The sequence below is a fragment of the Galleria mellonella genome, unplaced genomic scaffold (genome assembly GCF_026898425.1).
Source record: "Galleria mellonella isolate WM207_F2 unplaced genomic scaffold, CSIRO_AGI_GalMel_v1 utg158, whole genome shotgun sequence".
Classification (NCBI taxonomy): domain Eukaryota; kingdom Metazoa; phylum Arthropoda; class Insecta; order Lepidoptera; family Pyralidae; genus Galleria; species Galleria mellonella.
In genome coordinates this window covers 352400-367374 of record NW_026442003.1, presented here as the reverse complement: position 1 = coordinate 367374, position 14975 = coordinate 352400, and the positions used below count along the sequence as shown (strand labels likewise).

The 14975-nt window shown below is 36.6% G+C and overlaps 2 protein-coding genes across 4 annotated transcripts in view; one reads left to right on the top strand and one right to left on the bottom strand.

The window, feature by feature from the left end:
- The window catches only part of LOC113517976 (oxysterol-binding protein-related protein 8), a 47368-nt gene extending 44075 nt beyond the window's left edge, over positions 1-3293 (bottom strand). The window contains exon 1 of one of the 2 annotated variants that reach the window (XM_052892368.1): positions 2803-3293. The gene's annotated coding sequence lies outside the window, so the exon portion shown is untranslated. The remainder of the gene's footprint in view (positions 1-2802) is intronic. The other variant, XM_052892369.1, reaches the window with a different exon arrangement.
- A 2913-nt stretch (positions 3294-6206) lies between these two features.
- On the top strand, positions 6207-14699 carry LOC113514107 (zinc finger protein 425-like). Of its 2 annotated transcripts, none has more exons than XM_052892473.1 (8): positions 6207-6427; positions 6497-6606; positions 7303-7795; positions 9378-9586; positions 10101-10226; positions 11379-11576; positions 12699-12912; positions 14074-14699. In XM_052892473.1, exons 1-8 carry the CDS (start codon positions 6332-6334, stop codon positions 14173-14175), a joined length of 1548 nt encoding a protein of 515 aa, XP_052748433.1. In that variant the 5' UTR covers positions 6207-6331; the 3' UTR covers positions 14176-14699. The 2 variants fall into 2 exon arrangements, with proteins under 2 accessions (XP_052748433.1, XP_052748434.1); XM_052892474.1 differs by having other exon boundaries at positions 6348-6427; positions 6470-6606.
- Positions 14700-14975: the final 276 nt, after the last annotated feature.

Sequence of the window (14975 nt, the reverse complement as noted above, 5' to 3'; positions counted from 1 at the left end):
ATACTCTGTTATGTCCATGGTACTGTTCATGTCTATAGGCGACGGTTACCACTTTCCATCAGGTGGGCCGTCAGCTTGTTTGCCATTCTAAGTTGTATATAAAAAATAGGTCGACCTCCACGCGGTTCCTGGAATTCATCGTGGTTATTTTTTTATGAATTTGTCACGACGGGCTGCCTTTCTTTCTCACCTATCACCCTTCACTGGTGCCCCGCCAGCGTATCTATATATTGGCTTCCTCCGGACATTGATGGCGGGAAAAAGGTCATCGCCCATTTCGATATCGCCCATATCGGTCGGATATCTATTTTCGAATATGTTATCCGATATTATTTTGTATAACAGATTTCTAACACGTTCGTTATTGGACCAATATATGGATATTGCTATATATATATATATATATATACACATGGCATGCAAAAATTACCTCTATTATAAGTTTCCCTACTTCCGAAATTCGCGTGTACGATGTAGCCGATAAAAAATTAGTTTATTTACAAAACTGTGTAGTTTACATTGTTTGCTTGTATTGATCAGTGTATATAAAAAAAAATACACTTAAAAAATCACTATTTCTAATACAGCAGATAATTGTCAACATGGCAAACGGCCAGGAACAATGTTTTTACATGGCGCTCGTCTTAACACGAGCGAGATAAGACGGATGCAGCATCTAAATGTTTACATACTTTTATTGACTTTTTTTTTTTAGTTTACAATAAAAATCCGACTTCCCCTTGAAGTTTAACCTTGAATATGTGGCATTGATTAATGTCTCATCATCATACCATATCAGCCGTTATCTGTCCATTGCTGGACATAGACTGTCAGTATGAACATGGCCGTTCCTTATGGCAGTTTACCATTGGAGAGGTTCTGCTAGTAGTTGCCTCACTTGGCAGGCGAGTTGACAACCGCAGTTTAACTTTTAATGATGGCTTAAGAGGAACATTGCTTTTTTTTTTATAAGATGATAACGGAACGGCAACCCCGCCTGCGCTATCGGTATACGCTGGCGGGGCACCAGTGAGAGATGACAGGTGACAATGAAAGCAGGTCAATTAGCCCATCGTGACGAATTCCATTACAATTAACCACGACGGTTTCCAGGGAGAATCGAATAAAGGTCGACCTGACAAAGTGTATTGCTAGCAATTGGTCAATTAGACCCCATTACTAACAATCCCGTTTCCTCCCAGAGGGACACTGCTGCCCATCTCTCGACCGTTATGTTCTCTTGTGGCCCATTCTATGCCGACACCACATCATATGGAGAGGAGGGCAGGGATTGATAGTAATGAGATCCAACACTCATTACTAGCAATACAAACAGATGCAGATGTCTACAATATAATTTTTTAGAAAACTTATCTATCAAAATGTTTACTCTGGCATCATGCAAAAACTACTACATCAAAACAGATGCAGTTATCACAGTTGTATTCCTGAAGGTCTAATTTAAAATCTACTGTATGTTTCATCTAGATACACCATCTTTTTTTTTTTATGCATCTTAGAATGACAAACAAGCTGACGGCCCACCTGATGGAAAGTGGTAACCGTCGCCTATAGACATGAGCAGTACCATGGACATAGCAGAGTATACTGTTTCACCCATGATACCCCCCATGCGTTGCCATTCCTGAGGACTCAGGTGTTATTCCTCTGTACCCAGTAAATTCACGCCAAAAACCATCTATATGGAGCTTATTCCATTTGTTATAATACTACTGAAATCCAGGGGGAAGAAATTGTTAGTAACATAGACTATCAGTCCCATTGCTAGCAATGTACCCTGTCAAGTCGACCTCCAAATGGCCCCCTCTAGAAACCATCATGCTGAATTCCAGGTGTATTCATCATCATGGGCTAACTATCTTGCCTTTTCAATCTCACTTATCATCCTTCACTGGTGCTTCGCCAGCATATACCGTTAGCTCAGGAGGGCCTACCATTTCATTATCATCTATTAAAAAAAACTACAAAAATCCATATATATAAATCAGCAGGCAAAAAGCTAATATTAAATAAAATAAAAAATGTTTCAAAAAAATTTAAAATTGTGACATAATTAACTGACATACAGATATTTTTGTCAATCTCGCATCTTCTATTGATATATGTTAGTGTGACACTATTGAGGGATGATAGGTGAAGATTAAAGAGGATCAGTTAAGCTAGGCTCATCGTGAAGAACTCTCCTGGTAGGTGAATACATAAGAGTTTTTAAAGGACACCATGTGAAGTCAACTTGACAGATTTGATTTCAATATCTTCAAAGAACTATGGGTACAGTTAATGTGTCATATTAACACAATAGTAATAGTCAAAAAATGGCTTCAAGGATTATTTTCATAAGTATTTATATATATTATAAAAATATTATATATTATAAAAAATACTATAATACTCATAAGTATTATAGTTTTTTTTTTTTTTATATTTTGAAAACTATCACAAATCAAGTCTAGTTAGAGAACTGAGAAGAGATATAATAATACATCTCTTTTTAATCACAACATGTTTGGTTTTATAAGTTTATATTTATATATAAACTTTTAAAACCAAAATATTTAAAAACTTAAATGTGTATTAAAAAGTAAGCACATATTGTGCAAATATGTATTATATGTAAATTATTTGTTTTCTACAATATCATTCGCTCACTTTGTATCCAATTAGAATCTTATTGAACTGTGTGTGTTACGCCTGTGACCTAATATTTTACATAATTAAATTAAAAAAGTGACGTATGTTTCCGATTGGAAAAAAAATTAAATTTAAAAAAAAATTACTTACAGTCAACAACGACCAACGGGTTGTTCATCAAATTAATTGTTTTCTAGCGACTATTCGAGGTGAAAAACTGTATAAACCGGTAGCGAACATTACAAAACCTCTTAGGCAATCGGCCAGAGATCACTTTATAACCCGTGACTACACGGGTTGATAGAAAATGTTTATCAATTTACCACTCACATAAAAAACGAGTTAGGTACACAAACTGTCTTCTGGCGATTATTATTGAGTATGCACAACCAATTCCAACCAAAACCACAGCAGTGCTGGAGTCTATTAGGTACATTAACTTCAAACAATCACACAAACACACTACGTTTAAGTTTCCAATAAAATGTTTCGTTGTAATTCATTAAATGTTCGTCAGTTCGATAATTCTATTTCGAATATAAATTCATTACAATTAAGGTACAAATGCACAAAATTCATGGTTTTTTAAGATTTTTGACATGATGTGATATATGTCGCCGTGTGTGTGTCACGGTGTTTGTGTGCCGTGTCTGTTTGTCAATTTGACAATCGAACAGTCTGTTTTGCAATCGATAGTAGTGAGTGATTGACAACACAATCGATTCTACTAATAATACATAAATATATTGCAATCTATTAGTAAAATTATATATGAGTCATTCCATTTAAAATCGTCTAAAAATAAAAAAAATTGTTGCCGATCCATTTTAGATTTTAGTGTAACTTTGAGGGACTCTTCTCTAGGGTTCCTAAGAATGAAATTTACACGAATTTGATTTTTATAAGCGCTTGATTCCGCGCATTTAAATAAAAACTTCAAAATATCGATTTTTTTTAGCTTAATTAATTTTTCCTCAAAGTTTTTTCTTTTTGAAGATTATTCCATTATTGAACCGTAATTCTTAGGTGAATAGATAGTAGTTTAAGTATACCAAATAATAATTTGCTCAATAAATACCTACCATTAGCAACAGCGTGCTGAAAATAAGTGTTTTTTAGTCATTTTTCGTGAATTTTAAAGGACTCTAGTGTCTTAACTGTTTGGAGTTAACAACTTCTGGTCGACAGGAATTAAGTACACATATCATAGATAAAACTCAGCCATTGATCGACTTGAGCCGCCCACTCTTTATGGAAGATAACTTTGTTTGAAATTTTGAAATTTTGAAAAATCGCATTATTCAGCCTATAAAATGAATGTGTCTACTGCGAGATAAAATTCTGAACTTCTCAGAATCTTTTGTTCTAACCTTCAACTTTGGACGACTGCATTGCTTGTTTTGTTATTTTAATGTTTAGTGCATGTCCCAGCTGTATTTTGACAGCAAAAATCACGTAAATTTTTTTTATATTATAATCATTATAAATTTAGTTTTTTTTTTATTTCTTTCCACTTATAAATATCATGTCTTACCTTTTTATTGATTCACAGGTACATTTATCTTTACAGTTTATTACTAGACGTTTTGAAATAAATTATGAACAAAAATAAATATGAATGTGAAAAGATTTTTACAGATTCAATAGAATTATGGATATATTGAGTATAAAATTATCTTCAGAAGTAATAGTTACTGGAAAAGACAGTTACTATAAACAAATTTAACTGGAAAATTATTTTTTATTCAACAATTGACGTTTTGGTCTTACAATATTAACAATATCAAAATTATCGGAAGCCGAGTATCTCCGCGCTTCCAGTTGATTTTGAGAAATTGGTATAAAACTATGATATGATCTCGTATTTTTAATTGTATTTATATTTATAAATCGTTCAGATAAGAACGTTTCAGCAGCTTCCACGTCTTGGCTTGATACATAAAAGAATTTAATGCCAGAAATTTTATTAGAACAAAAATCATACATGGCTACTGGAGTCTATTATTTACTTTCAAATGCGATAAAGTCAAATTATGAAGATCAATTTACTTTTACTCATATACAAAAATATATAAGGATACCGTAGATAAAATAAAATTTCGATTATGAATAAAATCATACTCTTAATAATTTAGAAAAAAATAAAAAAAATTTACGTGATTTTTGCTGTCAAAAAACGGCTGGGACATGCACTAAACATTAAAATAACAAAACAAGCGATACAGTCGTCCAAAGTTGAAGGTTAGAACAAAAGATTCTGAGAAGTTCAGAATTTTATCTCGCAGTAGACACATTCATTTTATAGGCTGAATAATGCGATTTTTCAAAATTTCAAAATTTCAAACAAAGTTATCTTCCATAAAGAGTGGGCGGCTCAAGTCGATCAATGGCTGAGTTTTATCTATGATATGTGTACTTAATTCCTGCCGACCAGAAGTTGTTAACTCCAAACAGTTAAGACACTAGAGTCCTTTAAAATTCACGAAAAATGACTAAAAAACACTTATTTTCAGCACGCTGTCGCTAATGGTAGGTATTTATTGAGCAATTTATTATTTGGTATACTTAAACTACTATCTATTCACCTAAGAATTACGGTTCAATAATGGAATAATCTTTAAAAAGAAAAAACTTTGAGGAAAAATTAATTAAGCTAAAAAAATCGATATTTTGAAGTTTTTATTTAAATGCGCGGAATCAAGCGCTTATAAAAATCAAATTCGTGTAAATTTCATTCTTAGGAACCCTAGAGAAGAGTCCCTCAAAGTTACACTAAAATCTAAAATGGGTCAGCTTTGCCGATTAGACGATTTCAAATGGAATGACCCATACATATATATCTATTACAATATTATTGCTAATACTGTAATTAATGTAAACTATTTTAACTTGTATTCTCAAAAAGAGGTCAAAATTTTTATAAACAGCTAGTAAATATATTTTTTTTGTACAATTTATAACTAGATCTTAAACTGATTAATCGTTTTTCTATAATTACAATTAAACATTATCGCTAAGCTATTTTTAATGATTTTATTTTTAATGAAAGAAAGAAATAATGAAACCCCCATTTTATTAAAAAAAAAGTTATAAATAAATTGTTACAAATTCTTAATATATTCCTTACAAAGACATATATGATCCATAAATACAGATTTATAATATACCTTTTCAAAATTCGTCTTAATTATTTGGAGCCAAAACATAATATCAAATATATAATTAAATACCGTAATTAATGTTTATAAAACAAATTGATGGATTAGGTAAAACGTAGAAGTTTTTTTTAAAGTTTTGATTGTGGCGCTTTGTTCTATAGTAGTCTTAAATCATAGAATATAGAGTTCTTAATAAAATAAAAATGTAATGACGGACTTATCCCATAAAAGTTATTTCTTTCAGTCAAACTTTGAATGTTTGATGTAAATTGTGAATTGACGAAGATAAAAAATAATAGCTAACAAAAAATAAAAAGCTTAATAGAAATTAAAGTCATTTTAATCCAAAACGTATAATAATTTAATCGATTACATGAGGCCGCACTTTTTTCGCATATACGATTGACAGCTGTTTGACAGACGTCTCACATCTACTGTAATGTCTTGTTTTGATTTTGAATTTAATTTCTTAATTAAAGTTTGTGTTTTAAATATTATTCATTACAATTCTACTTGCAAAAATGTCTTCTATTGTATGTTTTATATGTCATTGCCCAACGTCTTGTGATATTAATGACGAGACACAAGAGAAATTTAAAGATATATCGGGAATGAATGTGTGTACTATTTATCAATTAAATTTTAAAATGTTTTTCTAGGAATAATTCAATAAAATGTTGTTACAGCTCTTCCCTAACTCACGTTTGTGTTATATGTGTCGTCATTTGTTAAATAAATATTGGATATTTAAGTCTATTTGCGTTCAACGGATTTTGGAGGATCCTACGATTTATGGGTACTTTTTTTTTTAATTATTAGTAAAAAGCTAAGATATTATGTTCAGAAATTTATACCTGAAATGAACAATAATAGTTGTAAAAATAAACACGTGTTTACTAATACTATGTACATTTCTTTTAGATAGTAGCATTGAAATTTTTGTTGTTAAATTGTTACTTTATATTCCAATTTCTCACCACCAATGCCTCGATTGCTTGCTCTACTAAAATATTTTTTATACAGCTTAGTATGTACCCCCATACCTTGCCATAACTGAGTCCCATCCTTACAAACCAGAACACAGCCATTATGCTTGCATGGTCACTTCTTGAAAATAGAAACACGAGTGCTGAAAAATACAACTTTGTAAAAATTTTCCTCTGGAATTTTATAGGCTCTAAAAATTTTGATTGTTTTTATTTTTCTTTTTTTATGCAACTTAGAATGGCAAACAACTTGTTTGATGGAAAGTGGTAATTGTTGAGACATGAGCAGTACTATGGACATTACAGTATACTATTTCACCCATGATATTCCCCATGTGTTCCATTCCTAAGGACTCAGGTGTTATTCCTCTGCGCCCTGTAAATTCACTGCCATATCCCACCTTTCAAACCGAAACACAACTGCTTCACGGTATAAACACGAATGGAACAGAGGTGCCCTTTTGTAAACGACTTTTTTATATTCTCCCTCTGGTAATTTCTTACAGAGAAATAGACATATTTAAATATCAAGAGAATAAAGCTCATATATACACATTATGCACTGAAGATACATGTTCTGAAAATCAATTTGAATGTATTAATAATGATTATTATTATCAACATAATGATGATGAAAACAATGATACTGGAAATGTCCAAGAAGTGAATGACAATGTCTCAAATTCATTAGACAGTGTAACTGTAGAATTACAAGATATTCCAAGTGATGATGGTGATAAATCATGCGGTGATAATGTAGTAATCAGTAATGATTTGACAGAAGACAATGAAACAATATTAAAAAGCAAGAAGAAAAAATCGAAAAAGAAAAAAAAGGATTTCGAAAAGATATTTTTAAGCTTAGAAGAACAGAAAGCAGAGTTAGAGAGGAATAGAAGACAGAAGAAGTATATAGAAGCGGAGTTTAAGTGTTACAATTGTGCTTTGGGGTTTTTGTTCAAAGATACATACCAAGCGCATATGATGAGGCATGAAGAGGTAAGTAATAATATTAATTTGTAATTTATTTCTCTTTTCTCAGCAAGTAACATTTCAAACCCAGTGGTAGAATCATAAAAAAATATATTATTATATCCCAAAATGTTTTTTTTAATGGGTGATAATGAAATTGTAACCCCACCCACGCTATAGGTATACACTGGTGGGGCACCAGTAAAGGATGATAAGTGAGGATGAAGCAAGTCAGTTAGCCCATCATGACAAATTCAACAAGAATTGTTCACGATGGTTTCCAGGGGGAACCACGTAGAGGTCGACCTAATAGGGCATATTACTAGCAAAGGGGCTGTCAAACTCCATTGCTAACAATCCCTTTCTCCCCTTCCCAAAATGTTGATTAATTTCATCATCATCATCTTGCCCTAATCTTATCAAGATTAGGGCAAGATGATGAAACAAAGAATACTGCTATTTTGTAAAAATTATTTAGACCTGGCATAGAATGGGTCAACCCTTCCTTTCCCCTGGGTGTCTTAAGAGGTGAAGGCTACGATAATTTAAGGGTCAAGCAATAAGCACAAGAGATGGTCTGTAGCATCCCTCTTTAAACATCACCAAAGGCTGACTGCAATTGCCAAATATGCCAACTACTGGCAAATATTCCCCAATAGGGGGAGGCCTATGCTCAACAGTGGACAGTTGACAGCTAATATCATGATGATGATGATAATGATAATAAAAGATTATTTCTTTTCTAAATCCTCAATTCCAATCATTATTGTGTAATTTAAAAATGTAAGCAGTCATGTTTCTTTTTTAAAAAAATTTTGTTTCTTGAACTTTTTGAATTGGTAAAAAAGTGATAATGCCATAAGTATTCTTTAGATTATCTACCTACATGAATATGTTTTCAATTCGATTTTTAAGCTACCTTTGTTGATCTAAGACATGTATTTTTATTTATATGAGTTTAATTGTACATATATATTTTCTGAAAAATCAAGATTTTTGGTACATAATGTAAGTAATGCAAATAAATTATTTATCTATGTAGCTATCTATCAATAATAGTACATTACTGCAGCGGCCAGCAACTGTGGCATTGATGGACGAACGTGCAAATGTGGGCCGAGGCGTAGCCGAGGCACACATACGTGAGTCCATCAATGCCTAGTTGTGGCCAAGGCTTGTATAGTACTTTTCTCAAACAATGCGCGGAAATCAAAAACACAATTTAACTTTTTAAGTTCAATGACGAATAACGAACAATAATAGGTTTTCACGCGCCATAATGTTCCTTTGTTTTTTTTTTTCAATAAACAGCTTTCTAATTGCGAGCCAGTTCGAAATTTAAATAAAACCTTTTATTAGTTACCTCCTTGGTAGCCATGTTTCGAAGTAAAAGGTCGTTCCATTTTTAAATTACAGGACAGATATGAGTTTACATAGTAATTTATCTGGCCGCAAAACACGACAGATATGGATTTTCATACAACTTTTGCCGGCCGCTGCCCGCATGTATCTGGCCAGTACGGCAATTTTGATTTATCTCTAAGAAGATTGTCAAAATAATGCTCACATTTCCAAGCATGTTTGAGAAAATAAATATTCGCACCCACAGTCAAACGGCGAGTTTCGCTGCGAAACGTGTACGCTACGGTTCGCGAGCGCGCGTGTGCTTCGCGTGCATGCGGCAGCGCATGCGGCGCGCATGCGCTGCCGGCGCTGTGCGCGCGCGCGGCCGCGGCGCGCCTGCGACTGCGGGCCCGCGCCGCGCCCGCCCGCCGACCACGACCCGCGCGCTTGTCACCTCTGCGGAGCCGTCTTCCGGTCAGTACAATTTTTTACATGCAACTTAGAATGGCAAAAAAGCTGACAGCCCACCTGATGGAAAGCGGCAACCGTCGCCTATACACATGAGCAGTACCATGGACATTACAGAGTATACTGTTCCGCCCAAGATACCCCTCATGCGTTGCCATTCCCGAGGACTCAGGTGTTATTCCTCTGTACCCTGTGTACGGTGTTTGTTGCCAAACTCCTCCGAAACGGCTTTACCGATTTTTATGAAATTTTGTGTGCATAACGGGTAGGTCTGAGAATCGGCCAACATCTATTTTTGATAAGAGTACCCTCAATGATAAGGGTAACCCACCCCAAAATTTTTTTTTTTATTTTTTTGACATTTTTTTTTTATTTTTATATTGTTTGTATCTATAATAAGTTTACTGTTGTAATCTTTAGGAGGAAACAATAAAGAGTATCTATCTATCTATTACCTAATCCAAGAACATTTTCTACTTTAACATTCAATCTACAGTTGAAAATATATTTAAATGTAAAGGGAAGCTAGCGGGCTCCAGCAGCACTTGAGACGGTACCACCAGGCGGCCGCCAGCCAGCGCAGCTACTCATGCAGTGTCTGCGGCAAGAGCTACGCCAACCAGGCCGCCGTCAGGACGCATATGATGTGTGTATCCTTTCTAAAAACGTCCTGTGGTCCCGGCATAGAATAGGCCACCCATTTCTTTCCTTTTGGTGAAAAAAAATATGAGTAGTCTCGAGTCTTGAGCTAAAATAATAGTTTATAAAAATATTGTCTGTTTTTTTTTTATGTCACTTGGAATAGCAAACAAGCTGACGTCCCACCTGATGGTAAGTGGTAACCGTCGCCTATAGACATGAGCAGTGCCATGGACATAACAGACTATACTGTTTCGCCAATGATACCCCTCATGCGTTGCCATTCTTTAGGACTCGGGTGATATTCCTCTGTACCCTATAAATTCACTGCCATATCCCACCCTTCAAACCGAAACACAGCCGTGCAAACACAACTGCTTCACGGTTGAAACACGAATTGGACAGAGGTACCCTAGCAATCGACTTTTGTACCAAGTCTCCCTCTGGTCCTCCCGCTGCCCTGCTGCCCATCCCTCGACCATTACTTATTACGGAAATTATCTGCGTGGTAGTACCTAATACATATTAGCAGAGGGGAAGGGATTGTTAACAATGGAAAGGTTAGGACCCCATCGCTATTAATACACCCTGTCAAGTCGACCTCCACGCGGTTCTCCCTGGAAATTATTGTGATTAATTCTAGTGGAATTTGTCACGGTTGGCACTGCTTCATCATCACCTATCATCCTTCACTGGTGCCCTGTCAGCGTATACCGTTAGCGCAGCCCCGCCTGCGCTAACGGTACGGTATTACCATACCATTTTCACCCATAAAAAAAAACGCCCACGGGAAAAGAAGGGATAGTCCTTTGTTTTGTTAGATACAGAGGGAGACTTTGTACAAAAGTCGATTGCTTGCGTACCTCTGTCCTATTCGTGTTTCAACCGTGAAGCAGTTGTGTTTGCATGGCTGTGTTTCGGTTTGAAGGGTGGGATATGGCATGAATTTAGTGGGTACAGAGGAATAACACCTGAGTCCACAGGAATGGCAACGCATGGGGGGTATCATGGGCGAAACAGTATACTCTGTTATGTCCATGTTGCTGCTCATGTATATAGGCGACGGTTACCACTTTACATCAGGTGGGCCGTCAGCTTGTTTGCCATTCTAAGTTGTATAAAAAAAAAGATACTTAAATTTTAACCCTAAACTGTCCAGAACCCACATACGACGCAAGTTCAACTGTGACCAGTGTTCATCCATCTTCAGCAGTCCGTACACTCTGAAGCAGCACATGAAGAAGCACCAGCCTGGTGAGGCCACTATGTTCTTCTGTGAGACATGCAGCGTCAGTTACACCAGCAAGAAGAGTCTGCTGGCTCATAGAAGGAACTCTATCAACCATCAGCAAAGTGTGTAAGTATTAGTACGCTATTTTTTTTTAATGGGTGATAATGGTATGGTAACCCCGTCTGCGCTATTGGTATACAATGGCGGGGCACCAGTGACTAATGAGGATGAAAGCAGGTCAGTTAGCCCATCGTGACGAATTCAACTAGAATTAGCCACAATGGTTTCCAGGGGGAAACACATGGAGGTCGACCTGACAGGGTATATTGCTAGTAATGGGGCCATTTGACCCCATTACTAACAATCCCTTTCCCCCCTAGTGACGCTATTAGGTTGACCTCCACGTGGTTCCGTTCCCCCTGGAAAACATCGTGAACAATTCTTGTTGAATTCATCACGATGGGCTAACTGACCTGCTTCATCCTCACCTATCATCCTTCACTGATGCCCTGCCGGTGTATACTGATAGCACGGGTGGGGTTACTATTCCATTATCACATATTAAAAAAGTATTAGTGGTGTATTAGGGCCTGTTGGAGGAGGAGAGGGGAGGAGAAACTGGCCACTTAAAAATGTAAATGTATTTTTAATAGGTGAAAATGGTAACCCCGCCTGCACTATCGGCATACGCTGGCAAGGCACTAATGTGGGAAGATAGTTGAGGATCGAAGCAGGTCACTTGGCCCATCGTGATGATTTCAACAAGAATTAATTGCGATGGATTTCAGGGAGAACCGCGTGGAGATCGACCTGTCATCTAACACGGGGGCCTAATTAATATTTTTCGAGTTCGCGCTCTCAAAATTCATTAATTGTTCATACGTGTCGCAAGAGATGGCGCTGTACCTGTATGAAGGGCGGTTTTAGTCTTTCTTTCTTCCGCTTTTGTTATAATTAAAGACTGTTTTTTTTTTCACTCAATTTTTTACAATTTTTATCGCCTCAAATACATCCCCAGGCTTGATTTTTCATCTATTTCTGGTCCTTCGAGCCCAGACATGGTTTTTTATTTATTGTATTGTATTGTAAAATCTTTATTGTACATAAATTATACTTAATACATTAAATGATTTAATATACAATGGCGGACTTATCCCGAAAAGGGATCTCCGGAGATCAGGGAACCATACAGGTAAACTAAAGGTAAACTTATTTATTTATGTTTTTTTTTCTATAAAAATATTCCAGTCCAGAGTGCCCGGTCTGCGGCAAGATCTGCCCGAACCAGCGTTCGCTGAGCAGCCACATCGCGAGCGTCCACTCTTCGGAGAAGAGCTATTGGTGCCCGCGGTGTCCAGCGAGGTACTCCACCAGGAAGTCCCTGGTGCGTCACGTTAGGTGCCACGACGCGCCTGAACAGCACCAGGTGGCCGTGTGTCACCTGTGCGGCCTGAGTTTCAAGGTACTAACCCTTAACAATATTACACCTTAGACACTTCACAGAAAAAGTTCACGATCCGAGCTTATCACAATTACAGGAACCAATAACGTACCGATAGCGCCTGCGGGATAACTATTCCATTACGGGGGGAAATGGATTGTTAGTAATGGGGTCTAATGGACCCATTGCTAACAATACACCATATCAGGTCGACCTCCACGCGGTTCCCCCTGGAAACCATCGTGAACAATTCTTGTGTAATTCGTCACAGTGGGCTAACTGACCTGCTTCATCATCACCTATCATCCCTCACTGGTGCCTCGCCGGTGTATACCGATAGCGCGGGCGGGGTTATCCATTATCAGCCATTAAAAAAAAAACTATTCCATTATCACCCATTATAAAAAAAAAGAAGTAAGGAAAGGGCATGTGTTATACAGCTACTGTAAATGGGTCGCCAGTTTTTTGTCCAGCAAACGCACAAAAACCGTTGTAGATGGTTGCTGCTCCGATAGCATGGATATTAACGCTGGCGTCCCGCAGGGCTCTGTGCTGTCCCCAACGCTGTTTCTGCTGCATATTAATGATATGTTAACCACGAACACTCTGGTCTGAATGAACACTCTGAATGAGCTCCCTGCCGAGGTTTTCCCAAGAGACTACAGCATGGGGTTCTTCAAAAGGGGGTAAAGAGGTTTCTTCAGGGTCGGCAACGCGCGCGTAATACCTCTGGTATTGCAGGCGTTCATAGGTTACGGTAACCGCTTACCGTCAGGTGGGCCGTATGCTTGTTTGCCACCTCAGTGGTATAAAAAAAAACTTGATTGTGATTATTTATTGTAATTATTTATATTTTTTTTAATGGATGATAATGGTATAGTAACCCCGCCTGTGCTATCGGTATACACTGGCATAGCACCAATGGGAGATGATAGATGAGAATGAAAGCAGGTCAGTTAGCCCATCCTGACGAATTCAACTAGAATTCTAACCACGATGGTTTCCAGGGGGAACCATGTGGAGGTCGACTTGACAGGATATATTGCTAGTAATGGGGCTATTTGACCCCATTACTAACAATCCTTTTCCCCCCCCTAATTGTTTATATTTATAATAAGTTTATTGTAATCTTTTGGAGGAAACAATAAAGAGTATCTATCTATGTCTACTTTTTTTTTTCAGGGCAAAAGCAAGTTGAACAGGCACCTTCGAGAAGTTTGTGAAAAGCAGAAATTAGAAGATGAACTGACTTCTTATTATGATCAAGAGGATATTATTAATTGATGAACCATAAAGTAATATTGTGTTACAACCGTGAAGCAGCTGTGTTTGCATGGCTGTGTTTCGGTTTGAAGGGTGGGATATGGCGTGAATTTACAGGGTACAGAGAAATAACACCTGAGTCCTCAGGAATGGCAACGCATGGGGGATATCATGGGCGAAACAGTATACTCTGTTATGTCCATGGTACTGCTCATGTCTATAGGCGACGGTTACCACTTTCCATCAGGTGGGCCGTCAGCTTGTTTGACATTCTAAGCTGTATAAAAAAAAGAGAAATGTAAAATTATCGTGTACATAATCGAAAAGAGTAAGTGTTGAGCTTCTTGCGGATTCTTCTCAGCAGATACCAACATTCCGGACCCAGCAGTACAATCATAAACATATGACGATTTCAAAGTGCTTGTAAACGAGTCTATTTGAACCAAGATCATTTCTATTCCGTTCTATTCTATAGAATGTGACAGTTATTGTTATTATTTATTATTATATTTGTTATAAAATAAAAAAAAAAGTTAGTTATTACATATGTTTTTTTTATTGTCATATTTATTTTCTTTTTATGCATGGGGGGGTATCATGGATGAAGCAGTATACTCTGTTATGTCCATGGTACTACTCATGTCTATAGGCGACGGTTACCACTTTCCATCAGGTGGGCCGTCAGCTTGTTTGCCATTCTAAGTTGTATAAAAAAAACCTTTTTTTAAACAAATGTGTTATACAAGTAGATTTTGTAATTAGAAAAAAAAACACTTCAATTCTGATAGTAAACGGTCACTGTAGCCTATGGACGCCTGCAA

Excerpts from the sequence above, each read along its gene's own strand:
- LOC113514107 (XM_052892473.1), top strand. The coding sequence starts at position 6,332 with ATGTCTTCTATTGTATGTTTTATATGTCATTGCCCAACGTCTTGTGAT. Across the intron at positions 11,577-12,698 it reads ATCAACCATCAGCAAAGTGT|TCCAGAGTGCCCGGTCTGCG; the intron begins GTAAGTATTAGT and ends AAAATATTCCAG. Across the intron at positions 12,913-14,073 it reads TGTGCGGCCTGAGTTTCAAG|GGCAAAAGCAAGTTGAACAG; the intron begins GTACTAACCCTT and ends TTTTTTTTTCAG.